At 45.4% G+C, this 25,300-nt stretch overlaps 1 protein-coding gene across 26 annotated transcripts in view; it reads right to left on the bottom strand.

Annotated features, from left to right (window-relative positions):
• Positions 1–10,968, bottom strand: part of LOC115079838 (PE-PGRS family protein PE_PGRS33-like) — a 97,489-nt gene extending 86,521 nt beyond the window's left edge. For all 26 annotated transcript variants that reach the window (XM_029583740.1, XM_029583741.1, XM_029583749.1 and 23 more), the window contains exons 1-3: positions 10,874–10,968; positions 5,867–5,895; positions 1,765–1,809 (exon numbers count right to left, since the gene is read on the bottom strand). In XM_029583740.1, coding sequence (XP_029439600.1) covers positions 1,765–1,809; positions 5,867–5,895; positions 10,874–10,925 — 126 coding nt within the window. In that variant the 5' untranslated portion in view covers positions 10,926–10,968. The remainder of the gene's footprint in view (positions 1–1,764; positions 1,810–5,866; positions 5,896–10,873) is intronic.
• Positions 10,969–25,300: the final 14,332 nt, after the last annotated feature.

Below are 25,300 nucleotides of genomic sequence, written 5' to 3'. Positions count from 1 at the left end.
TGGGACTGTTATCTGGGTTCAGCATCACAGGGGTTACACGTTTGATTGTAGTGAACTCAATACATCAAAGGAACATAGCTTTAGATAAGAGGGCAACTTAAGGATGTTCTCATTAGCCAAACAATTGCTGACAGCAGACATTAGGTTGCTGGGATATTTAGGGTGTCGGGCTTTAGATGTGGGGGTGCTGAGCTGTTACACAGGAACTGTGGGTTAGGTTACTGCTCTGCAGTGTCGGGAGGTTCTGTGCTCAGACGCTGTTACACAGGAACTGTGGGTTAGGTTACTGCTCTGCAGTGCCAGGAGGTTCTGTGCTCCGACGCTGTTACGCAGGAACTGTGGGTTAGGTTACTGCTCTGCAGTGTCGGGAGGTTCTGTGCTCCGACGCTGTTACGCAGGAACTGTGGGTTAGGTTACTGCTCTGCAGTGTCGGGAGGTTCTGTGCTCTGATGCTGTTACGCAGGAACTGTGGGTTAGGTTACTGCTCTGCAGTGTCAGGAGGTTCTGTGCTCCGACGCTGTTACACAGGAACTGTGGGTTAGGTTACTGCTCTGCAGTGTCGGGAGGTTCTGTGCTCCGACGCTGTTACACAGGAACTGTGGGTTACGTTACTGCTCTGCAGTGTCGGGAGGTTCTGTGCTCTGACGCTGTTACACAGGAACTGTGGGTTAGGTTACTGCTCTGCAGTGTCGGGAGGTTCTGTGCTCCGACGCTGTTACGCAGGAACTGTGGGTTAGGTTACTGCTCTGCAGTGTCGGGAGGTTCTGTGCTCTGACGCTGTTACACAGGAACTGTGGGTTAAGTTACTACTCTGCAGTGTCAGGAGGTTCTGTGCTCCGACGCTGTTACGCAGGAACTGTGGGTTAGGTTACTGCTCTGCAGTGTCAGGAGGTTCTGTGCTCAGACGCTGTTACACAGGAACTGTGGGTTAGGTTACTGCTCTGCAGTGCCGGGAGGTTCTGTGCTCAGACGCTGTTACACAGGAACTGTGGGTTAGGTTACTGCTCTGCAGTGTCGGGAGGTTCTGTGCTCTGACGCTGTTACACAGGAACTGTGGGTTAGGTTACTGCTCTGCAGTGTCGGGAGGTTCTGTGCTCAGACGCTGTTACACAGGAACTGTGGGTTAGGTTACTGCTCTGCAGTGCCGGGAGGTTCTGTGCTCAGACGCTGTTACACAGGAACTGTGGGTTAGGTTACTGCTCTGCAGTGCCGGGAGGTTCTGTGCTCAGACGCTGTTACACAGGAACTGTGGGTTAGGTTACTGCTCTGCAGTGTCGGGAGGTTCTGTGCTCAGACGCTGTTACACAGGAACTGTGGGTTAGGTTACTGCTCTGCAGTGCCGGGAGGTTCTGTGCTCAGACGCTGTTACACAGGAACTGTGGGTTAGGTTACTGTTCTGCAGTGTCGGGAGGTTCTGTGCTCAGACGCTGTTACACAGGAACTGTGGGTTAGGTTACTGCTCTGCAGTGCCGGGAGGTTCTGTGCTCAGACGCTGTTACACAGGAACTGTGGGTTAGGTTACTGCTCTGCAGTGCCGGGAGGTTCTGTGCTCCGACGCTGTTACACAGGAACTGTGGGTTAGGTTACTGCTCTGCAGTGTCGGGAGGTTCTGTGCTCCGATGCTGTTACACAGGAACTGTGGGTTAGGTTACTGCTCTGCAGTGTCGGGAGGTTCTGTGCTCCCATGCTGGTCACAGGTTATGCTGCCACCTTCTGGTCATAAAGAAAACTGCCTGAGAACAATGTTGGAAATGTGCACTTTACCAGTATTTCTTCGGCTGCTTTGATGCTCTTACACTTCGTATATACCTGCAGAGAGATAACGTGATAAGTTTAAATGCAGGGAAGTAGCTTTCCTGAAAAGGTAATCCCACCCCAGAATCTTCCCGTTACACAGAAACCCCAGAGGGTGGAGTTGCAATTAGAGGCTGCTGGGTCAGTTTGCTCTTGCTTGCCTAAAAGCAAATGACCCCTAGTGTCTGTGCGGTTTTTAATTTGTGATTAGAGAAAGGAGGAGGGTTTTCCTTTCAGCTCTCTATTTTCTTGGCGTAATGGCACATAGCCTTGGTGGAGGAGCCTTAGCAACTGCCCAATCACAGCCAGGGATTGCTGAAGTTTCTCTAGTGATATTTGCATGTAAATATGTGATAGGAAGTTTGCTTGGGAGGAAGTTTTTATGCAACCTTCCTGCCTACCAGCATGAGAAGAGTTATGAGGAAAGGTTGAAGGAGGAGATGAAACCCATTCCGGTACAACCCCCGGAAATGCCCTTCCAGCATACAGAGGAGGAGGAAGGGGGCGCCCGTCACGCACCACACACTTACTGAACATCAAGCATTGGCTCCCAGGTAACTAAAAGGGGAATTAAATTGTGAGAAGAGGGCGCCACATGCTGAAGTTACCCAGGGATGCTTCCTCTTCATTTCAACAATGAAAGAAAGGAACCTGAGGAATAGAGAGGGACAGTAACTTTCAAGCGGCGCACTTTGGGACGCCTGCGTCGGCACACGCCGAGATATGCAGGCCATTTTATAAGTTGAGCTCTTTTATGCGTGCACGTTATAAAATAGCCTGGCCGCACACACATGTACATGCAGTTTTAAATGGATGCAGACCTAGGCACATAAATCCCGCTTCTGTTCATTTATCTAAAGAAGCTAAGATCTTACCCGCCCTTCCACATCTCAGGGTGGGGATTAGTAAAACCTAAATTCTCTGCAATAAGTCAGCAAGATTTAGAAGGGGCTTGCATACACGCCACTGTCAGTTTCACCAATACGTCCACCAGTTCACCCAGTTAACAGCTGGGTCTTCTATACCCCCCTGGTTTCATAGCCTGCACTCTTCTAGTAAACCCCTGGGAACCGGCTCTCTCTTTTTATTTCCTCCATACCAGAAAGAAACTTTCGTAGCAGGGGACCTGAGCGCAGTCAGCGCACGCACAGCTGTGTAAGTATTTTTGCACACATCTCTTGGCCATGACACAACACACCCATGCCCCACCCCTTTCTGAAAACTTTTGAGATGTGCACGCAACAGGAGATATGCGCACAGTTTGCAGCTTTTAAATTTTAGTTGGCGCACACCGGGCTTTTAAAATTTCACCTTTAAGGGAATACGGGTTCACAGATTTATCAATTTCACTTGATTTCAGAAGATATTCTATGAAACCTTTTCTTGGCGGATGGCAGACATTTCTCATTCCCCTTTCCTGGGTCCTTTCCATGAGGGTGAAGGCAGACCTCCTGAGCCCAGGCAGTACTAAGCTCCCATGTGTCTGTGTGTTACCATAGCTCTTTGGGACAGGAACACTGACAAGCCAGGCAGGACTCTCTGGATGGGTGTTCAAATTAGAGTTCACTGTAATTCCTTGTAATAGAATCGATATATAAAACTTAAAATGTCCAGATACTTCCAGGGGTCCCAGATTTACCTGCGGCAGGATCTGAGTGCTCTCCGAGTCTCTGGAAATGTCCCTTCAGGTGGGGAGCTGGAACCCAGGTGTCCTCCATGGTAAGGAGAGATGATTATCCCAGGGGGGCTGGGAAATCCTAACAGTGACCAGATCCCTTCCCACGTTGAATCCTAACTTCACCTGGCGGTGTCCCTGTGTCGGAAACTTCAGATGGGGCCTCCTGATGTTTCTCCCGCGATGATTTCCTTCTCAAAAGGCAAAGCTAGCCTCCCGGGAAGGAAAAGCCCACACTGGAGACAGTTACTCAAGGTCTCCAGCTGGGGGAAAGGAAGGGGGGCAGGAAAAATCTCCCTTTCCCCAAGAATGGAAAAATACAACTTGCAATGATGAATTTGGATCTCTCCCCGCATTGGGTGCTACCACCTCTCCTTGTGCTGGTCAGACAAAGTGTACAGCCCCTGCTGACCACCCTGACCAGGGGACTCGGCCTGCCTGGTATGGAACATATCAAAAAGGTGGAGAGCAGGAAAAATTGTAAAAAAAACAAAACAAAACACACACCCAGCAACAACAAAACCCCTCTTAATGCCCTATTACAGGACCTGGCAAGGCATGTGCCCCTCTTTCTTATTATCAGAGCACATCTGAAACACAACCTACATCTGCCTCCCATACTCCTTGTGCCTAAGGCACTTCCAATTCTAGACAAACTCTGGGGAGAAGCTGTAATGAAGGGTTTGTCCCTCTGCAGCCGACTACCCGAGGGCTGGGACCAGGCACATCTAGTGGAGACCCCAAGGGGTCTCAACACCTATATCATGTACCACATTTCCAGGTGAAGGGGGTGACACTTGACCTCTGCCTGGCCTTTAACCTTTCTCTGGGTTAGCAGTACCTTGTTGGACTGCCCTTTATGGAGTGAGGAGAGAAGGCATCGAGGAGCCTGGTCTCATGTTTGCAGCGCACTGTGCCATCAAGTTCAGATGAGAGCTGGCAGGATTTGGGTTTGTTTGGTTTTAACTCCACTGGCTCATCTCAGGACAAAAGAAAAGAACCAGCGGGCAATGGGTTAATTTCCAGAGAGATGCAGTCCTGCACAGTAGGTTGGGTTTTTTTTCTCTCCTGAGCCCAGCTGACCTTGTGAGCCAATGAGATTATTTCTTCCTGCGCCCATGGAATTGCAGCAGTTCTGTGCTGACTGTCAGATGCTGAGAGGGAGTCCTGCGCTGCAGATCAAAGGATTTCAGACCTGGATTGCAGAACTACTGACGGCTTCCCTTCTGGAGCTCTACAAGGAGCCAGGCTGTGGATATGGGTGCAGCTGGCCAAAGCAGTGTTACAGGTTACTACAGAAGAGGGACATTTCTCAAGCGGAGGTGGCATGCTCCACCAGCATTTGGCACAAGCTTTGGATCCCTGAGGAAAAGAATTTTCTCTCTGGAAGTGATCACCTGTCAAGTTTGGCGATAAACAATGTCCAGAGAGCCCTCCGTGCTCCATCACGGTGCGCAGGCTATAAACTGAGGAAATATTGCAAGCTCCAGGACTTGTATGCACCAGGGACACTTGTGTGGTCTTATGAGAAGAGAGCTCTAAGGGGCTGCAGGTTTTTCCTTTCCTTGTGGATTGAGCAGAGGACACTTTCCCTATGCATCTTTGTTTACTGGTGTGAGTTATCGGGTCATTTCTACTGTACCTGAGTTTTGAATCATTGCACATGAAATATGCACCGACAGTTATCAGTGCTCTCAGAGAAAGAAGAGCACCAACAGACACACAGAGGGAGGGAAGAGACAGAAAAACAGAGACGGGGAAGGAAGGAGAGAGAAGAGCAGAGACATACAGAGGGAGGGAAGAGACAAAAACAGAGACGGGGAAGGAAGGAGAGAGAAGAGCAGAGACATACAGAGGGAGGGAAGAGACAGAAAAACAGAGACAGGGGGAAGGAAGGAGAGAGAAGAGCAGAGACACAGATTATAAATGAAGAGTAAGTGCAGACACGTTGGGAGGGAAAGGAGAGAAAAGAACAGAGAGAGGAAGGGAGGAGTGGAGAGAGAAGAGCATAGAGACAGACAGAGGAGGGGGAGAGACATGCAGGAAGGGTAAAATGATACAAAAAGTAAAATGAAAAAATACAATTAGCCTTGACAAACTTGCTAGAAGGGAAGAGAAGGGAAATCAGGTCCCTGTTCATTGTCCTGCAAAGACTCATACAGGACCCGAGAGCGAGACTGTGCAAGGAGCAGGCAGAGAGGCAGAGGAAGGGGTCCGAGGAGGGGCAGTGGGGGGTAGGGAGTGGGAAGGTGCAGATCAAGGCCCTGGGGGCGAGGGTTCCCCTAGTTACAATTTTATAATTTGCGCATCAAAGGTAACGATATTTCAATAAAAAGGGGGAAGCTAAAGTCACATTCCTTTGCCAGCTCTGTTTTGGTGCTGCTCATGCATACTTACCGGATTTGAGATGCTAAGGGCATTGGTATCTGGATGAGAAAGAGATGAAACAAGTCATGCAATGTTCCTGAAGCTCTCATTTTCAGATCATTCTTATGTTTTATTCACTGCAACAACAATTTCTCAACAAAACTATTGGACGTTGTCATCAAGCATAAACAAAAAGAAAATTATTTATCCAATGGAAATAAACCCTTTTCCCAGTATTGGACGTCTCAGATTCAGATAACGTTGCTGGCACAACAATTTTACATGAGCTGCCAGTGAAAGGTACAGAGGGGCATTTTCTCACATCGTTGATAACTTGTGCAGAAATCACGTGCAAACATTTTTCAAAGCTACACGCATAAGTTACCCCGGCAAAACTGCGTGCACAAAGTTACTCCTGATATTTTGTTCGCATTGTTTGCCAAAAACATTTACACACATACTTATTAAAATAAAAATGTTTGCAAAACCTAGACTCTGCCTCTCCCCTCCACATGTACACTGGGGGGTGCATGGAAATTTCTGCGCGTGTCCATCGCACTATTTTCTAAAGGGCCACAGTTTTACATGTAGAAGTCCCTTTGGAAATGACCCCAAGGTAATTAAATTAATAGGGAAAAAATTACAAAATAATCATGAGCCCAGTAAAATTCCAGGAAATAGAAAGGGGAATTCTCTGTCCCTGGTCAGATTACGGTCCTGGCCTGCTGGCAGGATGGAACAAGTTTTGTTCTTATTCTCCAACAGCGTCTGGTAAAGGAGGGAGTTTGGTCGCTGTTACTGAGGTGACAGCAGACTGTGCATATTCTTTTTTGCATGCTGCGTAGTAAGGGGAAATGTCCTAGTTCTGCTCCGCTCGCATTGGGGCGGATTTTAAATGCCCTGCGCGCGTAAATCCGTCTGGATTTACGCGCGCAGGGCCGGCGCGCCTATTTTGCATAGGCCGCCGGCGCACGCAGAGCCCCGGGACGCGCGTAAAAGGGGCTTTCTGAAAGGGGCGTGTCGGGGGCGTGCCCAGAGCGACGCGGCGTTTGGGGGGGCGTGGCCACGGCCTCCGGACCAGCCCCCGGGACTGGAACACGGAGTGGGGTTGCTGGCCGGTAAGCGTAACTTTGCCGACAAAGGTAGGGGGGGGATTTAGATAGGGCCGGGGGGTGGGTTAGGTAGGGAAGGGAAGGTGGGGGGAGGGCGAAGGAAAGTTCCCTCCGAGGCCGCTCTGAAATCGGAGCGGCCTCGGAGGGAACAGGCAGCGTGCGCTGGACTCGGCGCGCGCAAGTTGCACAACTGTGCACCCCCTTGCGTGCGCCGACCCCGGATTTTATAAGATACACGTGGCTACGCGCGTATCTTATAAAATCCAGCATACTTTTGTTCGCGCCTGGTGCGTGAACAAAAGTACGCGATCGCACAATTTTTTAAAATCTACCCCATTGTTGGGAGTTTCTGTGGACAAGGAACTTGTGTTTGCAGTAACAGAGCCAGGGTTTATACTGGGGTTTGTCCCATTCTGTAGAGTTTGGGATTAATGATAGATCCTTGTTATTACTCCCATCTAACAAGATTGGTTGGGTGACGCTATTGAATAATTTTATTTCTCCATCGCATTAACCAATGGCTTTCACTGACCAATGCCAGGACAGCACTGTAGCTTGACAGAAGCTAGGAAGGGGAGCGAGGAATAATCATCTCTGATGAGCTGAAGGGTCTCCGTCAGTGTAATGAACAGTGGGAAAAGGAAAGGTCCTGCTCAGAGGCTTGGGAAGAGAACCAGCGGAAAAAGCAGTGTTCATGCAATTGGAAAACCACCTAGAAGACAATGACATTCTACACCCAAACCAATTTGGACTCAGAAAAGATTGCTTGACAGAAACTCTACTATTATCTTTGATTAACCCTGTGCTACAGGGGTTTAACAGTAATGATTCCTATATCTTGGTACTATCAGATTTAACAGCAGCATTCAACACAGTCGATCACTCTCTGCTATGCCATTAGATGAAAAAAATTGGAATATCAGAAGGGTACTCAAATGGTTCTCCTCCTTCCTAGCTGAAAGGACTTTCCAAGTCAAACTGCTCAACTATCTATTTGACACATTCCCAATCGATTCAGGTGTCCCTCAAGGCTCTGCATTCTTGGCTACACTCTTCATCTCTATGCTCCCTCTATGTAAATTACTAGCAGATCTAGCAATCAACTATTTCCTATATGCTAATGACATACAATTCTACATTCCTATCAACAAACCAATTGAAAATACAGCAGAGAAACTTTCAACATACATGAAAGTAATAAAGCAAAAGCTATCTCGGCTAAAACTAACACTAAACAAAAATAAATCTGAAATCGGTTGGCTAAGGAGAAACCAATCTGTAAATAAACCACCATCCCTAGACCTGGGTAACTTCATCACACCCTCTGAGCAAGTACGGGATTTAAGAAAACAGATCGATGAGATCACCACCATGACAAAGCACATAAATTAATTAAAACAGGATACTCCAGGCTAAGAATCTTACATCGGTTAAAGCTTCTTCTAACATTCCAGGACTTCCAAACTGTTTTACAAACACTAATATTCTCAAACTTTGATTACTGCAACTCCCTTCTACTAGGCCTACCCTTAAGACATTTAAAACCCTTACAGCTACTACAAAATGCCTCTGCATTTTGGCCACCAGTGCAATCATGAATACACTATAAAGCACTAATACTCATCTTCAGCATAATCAATGATTGCAACTCTTGCTTTAGGTGTAACTCTCCAACTATACAAACCACAACAAACACTTAGATCACAAAACAATGGACTTTTAACAGTATCTACACCACAGAACACTAATCTAGTGCAAATAAGAGATTGAATGTTTACTATAGCAGGCCCCAACTTATGGAACTCTCTACCTCAGGAATTATGGCTCACTACAGAAAGAAAGAGGTTCAAATGCCAACTGAAAACCTGGCTCTTCAAAAAAAAGCGTATGATCTCATATAAAATGTGCAAGTTGTTGTAAAATTTCTTAGATATGGTTTGATGAACGACTGACATTTATTGAGAAGAGTGTTAAAACATCCCACTGACTACCTCATGAAAATTATCTAATGGTAGCTAATTCATCATGCACTACTATTTAACTATGTAGCTAACATGTTTTGATGTTGTGTTGACTTATGTGAATGTTGTATGTTTTGATTTTGTGTGGACCTATAATGTGAATGTTACTTTTGTAAACTGCTGTGATCTTCTTTTGGAATGATGGTATATAAAATGCATAAATTAATAAATAAGTGTAATTTTTGTCCTTATGCAGGATGCTGGGGAGACCCACCCTGGAGGCTGAAGCTTTGTAAGGACATAGAGACCTGTTTGTTAGAATTAACAGGCACGGTGCTAATTATCATGCTATGTTCTGTTCTAAGCCCCTAATGCAGGGCAGCAAGTGTTATTTAATGCCTACGATTATGCATTTATTTATTTATTTTAAAGATTTTATATACCGACAACCGTTTGCACATCGTATCGGTTTACAGATAACTTAGAATAATAAATATCAATTAGGCATGGCCTTTACAAAGAACAAAAAACAAAAGAGTACAACAAGAAACCTAAGAACTTACATAATACATTCAACTGGGAGTAGCATAAATTGGGGGAGGAGAATACAACAGAGTGCAAAGAGGGAGGCTATGTACAATGGTACAGAAAGTACATTACTTGAAATTGCTGAGTTTTTTCGGGGGAGAAACAGGAGAATTTGAAGGCCTAAGAAGGGTACTGCTTAGAATTATAGTTGTCATTAGGAGTAGATTATCTACGAAAAACTAAACATTTGGAGAGATAGTAAAGTTTCTGGAGTGCTATTCGTTTTTTTTCAGAACATGACATAATGCGATGAGATTTTTATCAGTAGGTCACAGAAGGAGTAGGGTTAGCGTGGGTGGATAAAGAGGGGTAGGCTTTTAGGAAGAGCCAGGTTTTAAGTTTTTTTTTTTTTAATTTGGGTGTGGAAGTTTCAGTGCGTAGGTCAGGGGCATAGAGTTCCAAAGTGTGGGGCCAGCAAGCGTGAAGACTCTGTTTGTTGTAGAGATGAGTCTGGTGGATTTTATAGAGGTGGTGCAAAGGGTTCCTTGGAGAGAGGAGCGTGTTGGTCTTGTGGAAGTTCGAGGAAGGAATGGGGGATTTATCCAGTGGAAATGCTCATTGGCAATGCTTTTGTGAATGAGGGTAAGAGTTTTGTAGAGGATGCGTGATTGATCTTCACTGGCTACCGATGCAATCAGGGTGGGGGTGATGTGGTCCTTCTTATTGGAGTTTGTGAGGATGCGTGCAGTGGCATTTTGGAGGAGTTGCAACGGTTTGATGTAGGAAACAGGGAGGCCAAGAAGAAGGGTGTTGCAGTAGTCTAATCTGGAAAAAATGGACTGGAGTACTGTACAGAAGTCAGAGAAGTATAGAAGAGGTTTGAGTTTTTTAAGGGTTTGCAGTTTGAAATAGCAGTTGCTGAGGATAGATTTGATGTAGGGTTTGAAGGTGAGTTGGTTGTCAAGTATGACACCTAGGTTTCGTGTGTAGGTAGGGAAGGTGGATGAGGAGAAGGTGGGAGGTATAGGGATTGATGAGTGTTTAGAGGAGATGAAGAGGAGTTCAGTTTTTTGGGGGTTGAGAGACAAGTGCATATTAGTGAGAAGCTGATTAATGGAGGCAAGACAAGTTTCCCAGTTTTGGAGAGCGGTGAGGAGGGAATTTGTGACAGGGACGAGGATTTGCACGTCATCTGCTTAGATGAAGTGCGTGAAACCAACTATTCAGCGGGCATCCTGCCATTCACAGTTAGACTGACATTCAGTCCCTGCACAGAACATCCCCATACATCCTGCTATCAGGATGTATGGGGATGTATCATTTTCATACAAATGATCCCATGAAGTGTCCCCTCAGCAATTCTCTACTTCCAGTAGTGTGAAAGGTGAAATATGGAGGAGGTTTCTGTATTCTGTAATAATGTAAAGGTTACTTACCCTGATAGCAGCAGCTCAGGGCCACCACCAGAAAGACAACTGTGATCTTCATGGCTGGGTTGGTTGTGTATTGAGTCTGAGCTACAATACCCAAAGGCGTCTGAGTAGAGAACTCTGTGCTGAGAGCTCCTATATATACTGTGAATGCCCCCCACGCTCCGCCCAGGACCTCAGGTGACAGCTCACCTGGTGTTTGTCATCCGGGAGATCTTGGAAGACTGCCAAGCTTCGAAAGTTGTACAAGTGCCAATATCCCACATCTCATGACTTTCTGTGAGAACACAATGATGTCCTGACTGACACGTATTCATTATTAATACAAGGAAGGACACGTGTGTAAGTCACAAAACATTCTGCCTTAATTTCTACATGAAAAATGGTGAAACATAATTGGAAACTCTCCAAGGTTTGTCCTCAGTGTATCAGAAATCTGAACCCCAACTTTGGACCTATTTCACATTATTTTCAGGGCCACTGAGCTGAAACAAGAATGTGGGTTCTGTGTCCTGCAGTTTGCAGGCACAACGTGGCTATATGAGGCTAGCAGGTTTCCTAAGCATGTACTGAATACCACTGGTGGAGGAGGCAGTGCAATGAGCTGCCACCCAAAGCATCTGTATACATAAGGACATGCTGAACACATCTGGGGGGATGCAGCGCAGGGGCTTTCCCCTAAAACATATGCACACACTGACCACATCTGGGAAGAGGCAGCTTTTCAGGCTCCTACCTAATGCAACTCCATATAGAACACACCTGAAGGAGACGGTGCAACAGGTTCCAGCTGCATGCGTAGGTATATACTGAACACATCTGGGGGGACGCAGTGCACTGGGCTGTGGTGCAATTTTTTTTTCAATATTTAATAAAACATTTTCACTTTTAATAAACTCATGTATATTACTCGTTACATCCTGCCACCACATCCGGCCTCTCTCACCCTGCAGTCTGTCAAGGCAGAACGCCGCCATAGCCCACATCCTCTGATGTGGCCATAGGTGTGTGCATCTGCCAAGCTCTGACTGATACGGGCGCCACAGCAGGAACTGGGCCAAGGCGCCTCTGGATGCTGACAGCCTGACCTTCTCCACTCGGTTGCCACCTCAGCAACAGGTCCTCCTGTTTGCTGTAGAACGCGTTGCTTGCATTCCTGCCTTATTCAGTTCCTGCTCCTGCCGCCATCCTGTCCTCTTCCAGCCCTGACCTTGCCTTGTCTCCTTTCCTTCCTTGCCACTGCCTCCCACCTTCCTTCTGTTCCCTTGCTCTTCGGACTGATTCCTTGTGCTTCACCCTTGCTTGTTTTTTGGACTCCGGCTCTTCGCTGCCTGCCCCAACTTTTGGCTGGACTACGTCATCACCATTACGCTGCCTGCGGACTTCCTCCGCTCACTGGGACCTCGCCTAAGTCCTGCCAGGCCCCGAAACTCAAGGGCTGAACCTAAGGGGAAGTCTAGGGCCTCTCCCTGAGCGTGTCGCCTGCTAGGCAGTATCAATCATGCCTCAGGGCAAGGACTGACCGAGCGTGACATCACTGAATAATTTGAATGTAAAGAGAAGAATCTTGTGTGGAGATCCTAAGGCCCCTTCATCCAAATCAATAAACTCCGACTATGTTGTGTTCATTTAAAAACTCGTGTCTAGGATTGAATAGTGGCAGGTTATCCCTCTTAGAAGAGTGGAGAGTCAGAAAAACTATTGCTTTTTCAGCGTTTTGGCTGATCATAGTGTAGTCAAGCACAGGGATTGAGTCCTGAGCTGAGAATCAGTACAGTGCAAGGGGGGTAAAGGCGCTGCCACCTGAGTGACCCCCACTGGGAAGACCGTATGTAATGAGGCTTACATCCCATGTCTCAGGACAGAACGAGAGGGGTCACCTGAAGAAACTTTTCCAGCAAACCAAAGGAAGCGTAGCTCGTAGCCACAGGGCAGTGTGAAAGCAAATATAAAATGAGATAGGAAAGGAAAGGACTTACATTTGTGAACAATAGATCAATCACAGGCTCTTCAACATAGGAGTCAGGGTTCGATACATCCTTAAACCGTGACTGCTAGATCAACCTGGGAAAGGTGTGACAAGGGACGGATCGCTTTATCACTAAAAATAATATTTTCTACAGCACTACTAGATATACGTGGCACTGTACAGACACTCAAAGAGAGAGTCTCTTCTCCGGGGAGCTTACAGTCTACTCAGAGCAAACATATGACACAAAAGACTTTGGGCATTTCATTGATTTTAACCATTTTCTTAATCAAGAAGGTTAGGATTGGAAAAAAAGAGGGGCTAAGATTTAAAAGCAGCCTAATACAGGTGGGTTTTTAGCTTGGCTTTGAATAAGTCCAGGGAGGGATCCTGACGCTCCAACTCAGGGACACAGCTCAGCAGGGTGGAAAGCGAGGAGACGGCGATGGAGGAGAAGGCCATAGATAGGAGTGACTTGCCTAGTGATCAGAGTTCATGAGGAGTGCAAGGAGACAGGTAATGAGAGCTGTGTACCGAAGGCTCTTATAAATAAGAGGAGCTAGAAGAACTGTATGCAGAAATGGATAGGAAGCCGGCGTAGTCACTTGAGAAGAGGGACTATAGGAGGAAGCCATCTTAGAACATAAGACTTGCCATACTGAGTCAGACAAAAGGTCCATCAAGCCCAGTATCCTGTTTCCAAGCCCAGTATCCTGTTTCCAACCGTGGATATAGCAAAGGGTGTGGAAGCTTGTTTACTGAGAGCGAGCAGGATATTAACACAAGAACGTTCATTTAGAAATTATAAATAATGCCAAAACTGGGGACACATCCAGACAGGATCTTGGAATCCAGGATCAGTTCAGACAATCCAGATTAACTGCTGGAGTTGTGCCCATGGGAGGATTTTATTTACTTAAAATAATAAATGCTAAAATGATCTCAAGCAATTACAAATAACCTTTTGAGGTTTGTTGGTTTCCTATAATGGTGCGTGTCCTTGGACAGAGAACATACCTAGGATTTTATAGGAGCTTCTTACTATACACAGAAAAAAGGAGGAAAAAAATTAGAAATAGGGAGAAGCAACCAGGCAAAATGTTAAAATGAGTCGCTCTTCCTCCAAAAACATAAGACGTGCTATGGTGGGTCAGACCAATGGTCAATCCAGCCCAGAATCCTGTCTCTGAGTGGTCAATCTAGGTCACTTGAAGGAACTTGGCAGATCCCAAGGGAAAGTTCTCTGCTGCTCTCTCCCAGCAGTAAGAGGTGGAGATAATAGTCTCCTTAAGCTTGCAACTGCTGCTCCATGCAGGTTACCCCATGTTTCTGTTAAGGGTAGTAACTGCCGCTCTGAGCAGGTTACCCCCATGTTTCTGTTAAGGGCAGTAACTGCTGCTCCGTGCAGGTTACCCCATGTTTCTGTTAAGGGTAGTAACTGCTGCTCCGTGCAGGTTACCCCATGTTTCTGTTAAGGGTAGTAACTGATGCTCCATCAGGTTACCCCATGTTTCTGTTAAGGGTAGTAACTGCTGCTCCATGCAGGTTACCCCATGTTTCTGTTAAGGGTAGTAACTGCCGCTCTGAGCAGGTTACCCCCATGTTTCTGTTAAGGGCAGTAACTGCTGCTCCGTGCAGGTTACCCCATGTTTCTGTTAAGGGTAGTAACTGCTGCTCCGTGCAGGTTACCCCATGTTTCTGTTAAGGGTAGTAACTGATGCTCCATCAGGTTACCCCTGTGCCTTCTGTTAACAACTGCCATTGCATGCAGGTTACCCTAAGCAGAAATGTTGCACTTAAAGTTACTATAGTGAGATCCAAGATGGCATTGCTGTGAGAGGAGTGGTGGAAGGAGCTCCCGATTCTTGCTTTTTGCAAAATTTCTCTCTCGTTTGTGGGGCATAGTGGTTTACGATGCCTCACACGAAACGCAAAGGCAGGGTCAGAGAGGATGCCTCGACCCTCCTCGAGACCCTCGCTTACTCAAACCACGATAGCTGGATTCTACCTACGAGCAGAAACTTTGACACTGGAGAGTCCCGCGAGAGCGATAGGTGAGGAGCAGGCACCAGCGCTCATGGGAGAAGTCTCACTCAGTCCCGGGGCTCCAACTATTCCCCTACCACCAAATACCGCAGAAGTCACTGACCCAGGTTGATCTCAGCAATGGATGGCGTCACTAGAGGTGAGCCCGATCTAGGAGGGAGCAGTGGGAGAAACTTCGATGTTAAAAACAGCTCGAGAACCATTGATTTCCTCGCCCTTGGTGGAAGGTGAAATTGAGGAAAGTCGATTCCGCATTGGTGAAGAAATGGCCGGTCTGCACAGCTCCGGAGGACCCAGGACTTCCAGGGAATAACTTCATTTCAGCCGGTAACTATATTACCTCATTTAATGCTTGAGAAACCAAAGACTGTTACAATGGATGTATTGTGGCAAGCAATAACAGCATTGCAAAATAATGTGGTAAATTTAACTACATCTATAAGAGAATTACAAACTGCATTTTTTAATGCTAATCCAGTTATATCCCAACATACTGAGACCTTGGAGAAATTCGATATAGAAATAAATCAAATTAAAAAGGTACAATCTTCAGTTATAAAAGGAGAAATTCTCCTAAGTAAGAAAGTGGAAAATCTGGAAAATTCATTTAAATACAACAATCTCAGAATTATTAATTTTCCTAAATGCAGGCTAGTTTCTCCAAAAGAGCAACTGAAGAACTATTTTCAGGATGTGTTACAAATATCTTCTGAAGCTTTACCAACAATAATATCTGCTTATTTTCTATCCTGGAAAAACGGAGGAGAAACAGAAAATCAGCCAGTGGAAGGAGAGTCATTAAATGTAACTGGTTTCATTGAGACTTCTTGTAGTTTACAGGTTGAAAGAAGAGGCACTTTGTTGGTTAAATTCAAACTATCTTCAGATAGAGATAATTTGCTAAAATTTTATTTGCGTAATTGTACCTCTCTTTACCTGGGTCAAAAATTATGGATATATCCCGATGTCTCCAAGGAAACCCAGATAAGGTGGAACAAATTCTTGGCTTTGGCAAATCAAGCTAGAACTTTCGGGATACAAATAATGATCAGCCGACAGTCGCTCAGCAGCGTATGGTTCGGAGAGATGTATCTTTAAAGGATACTAATGATGCATTAGAATTAGGGCATCCCGACAGTGAGGTTCCAATAATTAGAAAAGTAGTCCAAGTGCCTGTAACTAAAAACTCACCTGAGCTAAAAAATTCTAACTTATCCCTATCAATTAAAAAGCAGAATAAAAATACAAACAAAAAACAAACTTTGAAATGTTTGTATGCTAATGCCAGAAGTCTAAGAAGTAAGATGGGAGAATTAGAATGTATAGCAGTAAATGATGACAGACTTAATTGGCATCTCAGAGACATGGTGGAAAGAGGATAACCAATGGGACAGCGCTATACCGGGGTACAAATTATATCACAATGACAGAGAGGAGCAGTCGGGAGGAGGTGTGGCGCTTTATGTCCGGGATGGCATAGAGTCCAACAGGATAAACATCCTGCATGAGACTAAATACAAAATTGAATCTTTATGGGTAGAAATCCCTTGTGTGTCAGGGAAGACTACTGTGATAGGGGTATACTACCGTCCACCTAGTCAAGATGGTGAGATGGACAGTGAAATGCTAAGAGAAATTAGGGAAGCTAACCAAATTGGTAGTGCAGTAATAATGGGAGACTTCAATTACCCAGATAAACTGGTGCAGGTAAGGATATAGAGTTCCATTCAAAAATTTAAAGTAATTTTATTATATATCCAGAAGTCACAGTTCATTCAATACGGCAACTCCATTCATAGTAAGACGAGGTGATATAAAGTCCCCCGACACGGTCCCGTGTTTCGCGGTGGCTGCATCGGGAGGGACCAAGGCATATTATAATCTACAATAGAATAACATCTATAAGGAATGGAACATTTAAGGCTGCAGAACAGAGTATAACATAGTAGTTACATACCTTTGTAGATAACCTCAGGAGCGCAACCGCCCTTTAACACTGACAGCCATTTAAAAGACAAAAAGGCGCGAAAGAAAAGCTCTCGCGAGATGCTGTAGCAGACAGAACCACACATATGAAATTAATGACAGGTTAGTAAAACAGGTGCCATTCTATCTCTTTGTTGAGGCCATTGGGGAAAACTGTATCTAAAGTGAAAATCCAGCGTTGTTCTCTCCGACCGAGTATAGCAGCAAAGTCTCCCCCCCGCAAGGGGCATGAGACCACCTCCAGAACTAGGAAGGAGAGAGCGGCGATGGAGTGGCCAGCCTGGAGGCTGGCCACTCCATCGCTGTAAGAGGGCACTGTACACGCATCGGGAATGGCTTTTTACACCATCTATGGCCACTGATGAAACGACCCATAACTGTATCCTCCCTTTTTCTGTTGTAGGTAGGACTATAGTCAATATGATTAAAAGACATTGGTCAGCGCTTTCCCTCACTGATCTCATGCATGGGCCACTGCGTTTTACTTTTAAAAGAGGGACTAACTTACGGGATCGACTTGTACACACAGCAAGCCCATCCATAGATTATCGATCACATGTAAGAGGTCAGCATTCCCCTTGCGGTCATTGCACTATGTGCCGGCATACAGAACCCCTGACAGAATTTGTACATCCGAAGACTGGGCAAGTGTTCAAACTATTTTCTCAATCAGATTGTACCACCAGAGGAGTCGTTTATGTGGTGAAATGTCCCTGCCCAATGCTATATGTGGGCAAAACTTCCCGCATGACTAAGACACGCATTATCGAGCACTGCTCTAACATCAGATCCTCTAGAATTGACGAGCCCCTAGTGTCTCATTGGCTCCAAGCTGGCCACTCCATCGCCGCCCTCGCCTTCCTAGTTCTGGAGGTGGTCTCATGCCCCTTGCGGGGGGGAGACTTCGCAGGTATACTTGAATACTGTGTGCAATTCTGGTCGCCGCATCTCAAAAAAGATATAATTGCGATGGAGAAGGTACAGAGAAGGGCTACCAAAATGATAAGGGGGATGAAACAGCTCCCCTATGAGGAAAGGCTGAAGAGGTTAGGGCTGTTCAGCTTGGAGAAGAGACAGCTGAGGGGGGATATGATAGAGGTCTTTATGATCATGAGAGGTCTTTAACGAGTAGATGTGAATCGGTTATTTACACTTTCGAATAATAGGACTAGGGGGCATTCCATGAAGTTAACAAGTAGTACATTTAAGACTAATTGGACAAAATTCTTTTCACTCAACGCACAATAAAGCTCTGGAATTTGTTGCCAGAGGATGTGGTTAGTGCAGTTAGTGTAGCTGGGTTCAAAAAAGGTTTGGATAAGTTCTGACTTGTATTGGCCATTGTTGGAAACAGGATGCTGGGCTTGATGGACCCTTGGTCTGACCCAGTATGGCAATTTCTTATGTTCTTATGTTCTAAGGCGTTTTCGCATGTGTTAAGGGCTTATTGCATGTGAAAAGCCCCGTTAACGCATGTGATAGTCCCTTAACACATGCGAAAATGCCTTTAACGCATTCGATAGCACCATATTGTATGGTGTGATGCAAATTATTTTAAATCTCCCATAATTAATACCTTAGAAAAGAACCACAGAAATATTTATAACTAAATCCAATATCTTTCCAATAATAATGTTATCAGTATTCCTGAATACAAAACAATTGCTGAGAGATCCAAAAATAAAATAGAGCAATAGTTTTCCAAAAGAAAGGATTCCATACACAGTTGGAGATAGCAGAACCAATATATTTTAACCAACTATTCGGAAGTTGTTCCTTGCACTACTCCCTGAATACGTCGGGCTTCCAGAAATTTCTCTAATTGCTCTGGATCAAAATAGAGATATTTAATGCCCTCTACACGCATAACACACTTACAGAGAAACCTGATCGTAAGAACATAAGAAAACGCCATACTGGGTCAGACCAAGGGTCCATCAAGCCCAGCATCCTGTTTCCAACAGAGGCCAATCCAGGCCATAAGAACCTGGCAAGAACCCAAAAACTAAGTCTATTCCATGTAACCATTGCTAATGGCAGTGGCTATTCTCTAAGTGAACTTAATAGCAGGTAATGGACTTCTCCTCCAAGTACTTATCCAATCCTTTTTTAAACACAGCTATACTAACTGCACGAACCACATTCTCTGGCAACAAATTCCAGAGTTTAATTGTGCGTTGAGTAAAAAAGAACTTTCTCCGATTAGTTTTAAATGTGCCCCATGCTAACTTCATGGAGTGTCCCCTAGTCTTTCTACTATCCGAAAGAGTAAATAACCGATTCACATCTACCCGTTCTAGACCTCTCATGATTTTAAACACCTCTATCATATCCCCCCTCAGCCGTCTCTTCTCCAAGCTGAAAAGTCCTAACCTCTTTACTCTTTCCTCATAGGGGAGTTGTTCCATTCCCCTTATCATTTTGGTAGCCCTTCTCTGTACCTTCTCCATCGCAATTATATCTTTTTTGAGATGCGGCGACCAGAATTGTACACAGTATTCAAGGTGCGGTCTCATCATGGAGCGATACAGAGGCATTATGACATTTTCTGTTTTATTCACCATTCCCTTTCTAATAATTCCCAACATTGTTTGCTTTTTTGACTGCTGCAGCACACTGTACCGACGATTTCAATGTGTTATCCACCATGACACCTAGATCTCTTTCTTGGGTTGTAGCACCTAATATGGAACCCAACATTGTGTAATTATAGCATGGGTTATTTTTCCCTATATGCACCACCTTGCACTTATCCACATTAAATTTCATCTGCCATTTGGATGCCCAATTTTCCAGTCTCACAAGGTCTTCCTGCAATTTATCACAATCTGCTTGTGATTTAACTACTCTGAACAATTTTGTGTCATCTGCAAATTTGATTATCTCACTCGTCGTATTTCTTTCCAGATCATTTATAAATATATTGAAAAGTAAGGGTCCCAATACAGATCCCTGAGGCACTCCACTGTCCACTCCCTTCCACTGAGAAAATTGCCCATTTAATCCTACTTTCTGTTTCCTGTCTTTTAGCCAGTTTGCAATCCACGAAAGGACATCGCCACCTATCCCATGACTTTTTACTTTTCCTAGAAGCCTCTCATGAGGAACTTTGTCAAACGCCTTCTGAAAATCCAAGTATACTATATCTACCGGTTCACTTTTATCCACATGTTTATTAACTCCTTCAAAAAAGTGAAGCAGATTTGTGAGGCAAGACTTGCCCTGGGTAAAGCCATGCTGACTTTGTTCCATTAAACCATGTCTTTCTATATGTTCTGTGATTTTGATGTTTAGAATACTTTCCACTATTTTTCCTGGCACTGAAGTCAGGCTAACCGGTCTGTAGTTTCCCGGATCGCCCCTGGAGCCCTTTTTAAATATAGGGGTTACATTTGCTATCCTCCAGTCTTCAGGTACAATGGATGATTTTAATGATAAACTCTATGTGAGTATATTATATGTAAGTATGTATGAGCGCTATGTGAGTATATTATATGTAAGTATGTATGAGCGCTACGTGAGTATATTATATGTAAGTATGCATGAGCTCTACGTGAGTATATTATATGTAAGTATATAAGAGCTCTACGTGAGTATATTATATGTAAGTACGTATGAGCTCTACATGAGTATATTGTATGAGCTCTACGTGAGTATATTGTATGTAAGTATATATGAGTTCTACGTGTGTATATTATATGTAAGGTTGTATGAGCTCTACGTGAGTATATTATATGGAAGTATGTATGAGCTCTACGTGTGTATATTATATGTAAGTATGTATGAGCGCTACGTGAGTATATGTAAGATTGTATAGGTTCTGTATAAAGTACAGCAAATGATAACATGATTAAAAAGGAACCTATAAGTCCTTATAAGTGATGAGTTTACTTAGGGAATAGCCACTGCTATTAATTGCAACAGTAGCATGGGATCTTCTTGGTGTTTGGGTAATTGCCAGGTTCTTGTGGCCTGGTTTGGCCTCTGTTGGAAACAGGATGCTGGGCTTGAGGTACCCTTGGTCTGACCCAGCATGGCATGTTCTTATGTACATTTCAGAAGTAAGGAAGTAGATCCTGATGCCAGAATGCTGAGGTCTCTTTCCTTTGACACACACTCAGCTTCATACCAGGTGCACAGCTTGCACCAATGGACATTGGATCAGTAACTGAATGGACACCTTCAGGTGGTGCTGAGCTCCACACTGTGAGAAAATGTAGGGAACTTTGGACTTTGATGAGTTGAGAGGTTTCAATCTTGCTCTGAGAGATGTGTGGTGAGTAGAATAGGACCCTCATTGTTTGAGATTTCATAAATGTCAGGAAGACAGCAATGATCGAGCTGGATGCACGGAAGCCTTCTTTCCTGAATTTAAAATAAGAGATTGCCATCACCTGACCCAAAGTGCCACTGTGTTTGCAAAAGCACAATTATATTCTCCAATAATCTTAGGATTCTCCTCATAATTAAATATATTCTGTTTGTCTTTCTTATGACAACGCCTTAATTCCAAATCTTGAATGTCCTGGTTTTTGCTGGCAGGACATTTATTTTACACTGGTAAATATTTAATAAGTCCTGGTAGATTACCTGAGATGAGTTTACTTGTGCTTGGCTGTATTACGCATGATTTCTTTCTGAGGTAAGTCTGTTCCACAGGAGCAGCCTCGTGATTACAGGAGTGGGCTACAAACCAAGAAAACCAGCATTCAAGTCCCACTTTTCTCTCTAATATTTCTTGTGACCTTGGACAAGTAACTTTATCTCTTGTTGCCTTGAGCTTCTACTCAGATTGAAAACTTACTGGGGCAGGGTCTTATCATAGCTGGAAAAATGTTGTAAACTGTCGTGCTAAAATTGGAAGATGGTCTAGAAATAGAAAAACATTATTTTTATTATTATAAAATGAAGCAGAGATAATTATATGTAACTTAAGACATTTCTTCTATACTTAGGAATCAGGAGTGGTTCCAAAGAGCTGAAGATGGGCATATTTAATTCTGCTTCACAAAAGTGGAAGTATTTAGGAGACTGGGACCTACAGGCTGGTTTGTCTGATGTCAGTGTCAGTAAACTAATGGAATCGCTGCTAAAACAGAGGAGAGTTCAGCTTCTGATTTCCAATGGATTACAAGATAGAAGGAAGCATGGTTTTACCAGAATTAGGTAATGTCCAACAAATCTGATTAATATTTTTTTGACTGGATGACCAGAGAGTTGGATCAAGGGAGAGTATTAGATGTAGTGTACTTGGATTTCAGTAAGGCCTTTGACACAGTTCCTAATAGGTGACTTATAAATAACTGTGCATCCTTGGTATGGACCCTAACGTGATTGGGTTACAAACTGGTGGAGTGGGAAACAAAGAGTAGTGGTAAATAGAATGATGTGCATTTGGATTTCAAAAACCCAAAGAAGCAATACAGTCTAATAGGCGAAATTCTTCTATGCACAAAACAAAAGCGAGATCTCAGGGTGATCATTTGATGATCTGAACATGGCCAAACAGAAAACAGATTGCCCTCACCTGACCCAAAGTTTTGCGATCCCGGTTGCGGTTCCCACGACCGGGCTCTTACCTCCTCCTCGGGTCCACCCCGGCAAGCAGCCATAGCCCCTGATGCTTCTCGGGCCTTCTCAGGCCTTTCTCCGCGGAGATACCGCCGAGCTCTGTGCCATGGCCCTGCCCCTTAGGCATGCACTTGCGCGCAAGGAGACTGAATTTAAAGGGACAGTGGCGGGAAACCTCGGCCAGCCCCCGGAGTGACGTCAGACGTCGGCAGGTTATTTAAACCTAATCCCTGCTTCAGAACTTTGCCTTGCAATGAGGTTCACTTCTGGGAGTCGTCTAGTTGCAGTTCCAGCCTATATTCCTGATCCAGCCTGTGTTCCTGATCCAGTGGCTTGATTTCCTGGTTCCTGACTCCGGTACATTCTTTGAAATTCCTGTCTGCTGCCAGCCCTGACCTTTGAATCGTCCACTCTTCCCTCTCGCCTCTGCCTCCAGGAGACTGCACTTAAGTCCAAGCGGCCCGGGTCCTCACGAGCTCCTCTCGGGAGGACCTCGGGCTTGCAGTGGCGAAGCTCCTGGTTGGTCTCCTGGCTCCGTTCCACCTCCCGGCCATCACATCTTCTGCGGAGTCATCTTCAACGTTTTTTCATCATCTGCAAGGCCAGCCCAAGCATCCACAGACCAAAACAGTTTGCAAGGTCATGGACCCGGCGGACATTTCCGGACTGCAGGCCATTCCCGGAATGGCACAACAACTGCAGCAGCAGCAGCAACACAGTCTGGATGTCCTGGCAGCCACCATCGAGTGATTGGCTAATCTCTTGGATGCCAATCCACCAGAGGCTCCCCCCCGGTGCTCCCTCTGGTTCCTACTCTGGGACCAGCGGCTTCCACACTGTTGCCGGCTCCTCCTCGTTACGCTGGTGAGGCCAGGCACTGCTGGGGATTCTTGAATCAATGTTATATAAGGTTCTGTCTCCTGCCAACCCAGTTTCCTTCTGATTCAGTGAAAGTCGCTTACATCCTGTCATTACTGGATGGGAGGGCCCTGGCCTGGGCTTTGCCTTTGTGAGAGTGCAATGATCCCATGCTGAATAACCTCCAGCAATTTGTGCTCAACTTTAAATAGGTGTTTGACGAGCCTGCACGGCACTCCACGGCTACCACAGAACTTTTACAGCTACGCCAGGGGTCTCGGTCACTGGCGGATTATGCCATCGAATTCCGCACTCTAGCCACAGAGTTGGGTTGGCAAGAGGACAGCTTGCGTGGCATTTTCCTGGAAGGACTATCCATGCACATAAAGGACAAACTAGCTGATGATCTCAATAACCTGATCGATCTGGCAGGGAGAATCGATCTTCGACTCCAACAAAGGGCTCATGGGGTTTGTCCACCCCGGAGACAGGTCTCGCTGGCCCCAGCCTTCTCTAGGCCTCTGATGTCTCCTCAACCTCCGAACTCTCATTAAGATCCTCATGCTGAGGAATCCATGCAGTTGGGATGTAACTCCCTGACGCCGGAGGAGAGAAGACGACGGCGAACACTGGGTCTCTGCCTGTACTGTGGTGGCAAGGGCCACTTCCTGGCCCAGTGTAAAGAGCATTCAGAAAACACCAAAGCCTAAGTGCCACAGAGGAGCTGTCCCTAGGCTGTATTAAACCTGCTCCTCAATTTACAGTCCCAGTAAGCCTTGAGCATCCTGGAGTGATGTTCTCTACAGTCGCATTTATTGACTCTGGGGCAGGAGGGAACTTTATTCTGTCCTACTTGGTACAACTCCAGCTTCTGGTTCTTCCCCGTAACCCACCACTACGGATTACTTCCATTCATGGCACTCTTTCTGGGTGCGTCTCAGCCGCTACCACACCAGTAACTCTCCGAGCCATAGTTCTTCACACTGAGAAGATAGTTTTCCTGGTATTAGAAAGAGCAGTCCACCCCATCGTGCTGGGGTTACCTTGGCTCCAAAGACACTTCCCTATTATCCATTGGGATACTCTTCAAGTGGCAGCTTGGAGTTCAAATTGTTTCTCGACTTGCCTACCATCTCTACCTTGGCCTGGAGTTACTTTGATGGCCTCTTCGCTAGCCCTACCTTCCCAATATGAGGAGTTTACAGATGTATTTTCCAAAGAAAAGGCGGAGCTACTACCGCAGCATCGTCCGTTTGACTGTGCTATTGATTTACTACCTGGCACCACTCCACCCAGAGGTCGGGTTTAACCGTTGTCCCTTCCGGAAACACAAGCTATGTCAAAATACATCACAGAGAACCTTGCCCACGGATTCATCTGCCCCCTCCAAGTCGCCAGCTGGAGCGGGCTGCTTCTTTGTGGGAAAGAAGGACGGGTCCCTCTGGCCCTGCATTGATATAGAGAACTAAATGCTATCACCTGATGAGATCGTTATCATTACCTCGTATTCCTGAACTCCTTGACAGATTACAAGGGGCTAAGGTATTCACTAAGCTCGATCTTCGTGGAGCTTACAACCTTGTGCGAATCCGTCCCAAGGACGAATGGAAGACCACCTTCAATACCCGTGATGGACACTATGAGTACCTTGTTATGCCTTTCGGGCTATGCAGTGCCCCAGCGGTCTTCCAAAACTTGATGAACGAGGTACTTTGGGAGATGCTGCACTCGTTTGTTATCATTTATCTAGATGATGTCCTAATTTACTCTAAAGATTTGGCTCTCATCGTCAACATGTAAGACAGGTCTTACAAATCCTGAGAGAGAATCATCTATTTGCAAAATTGGAGAAATGCCTGTTTGAGCAGGACTCGCTTCCTTTCCTGGGCTACATCTCAGCTACAGGGTTCCATATGGATCCAGACAAAGTGTCTGCCATCCAAAAATGGCCTTGGCCTGTGGGAATAAAAGCCCTTCAACATTTTCTGGGGCTTGCAAACTTC

Source organism: Rhinatrema bivittatum, chromosome 18 (genome assembly GCF_901001135.1).
Source record: "Rhinatrema bivittatum chromosome 18, aRhiBiv1.1, whole genome shotgun sequence".
Lineage (NCBI taxonomy): Eukaryota > Metazoa > Chordata > Amphibia > Gymnophiona > Rhinatrematidae > Rhinatrema > Rhinatrema bivittatum.
This window is presented reverse-complemented; position numbering and strand designations above follow the sequence as displayed.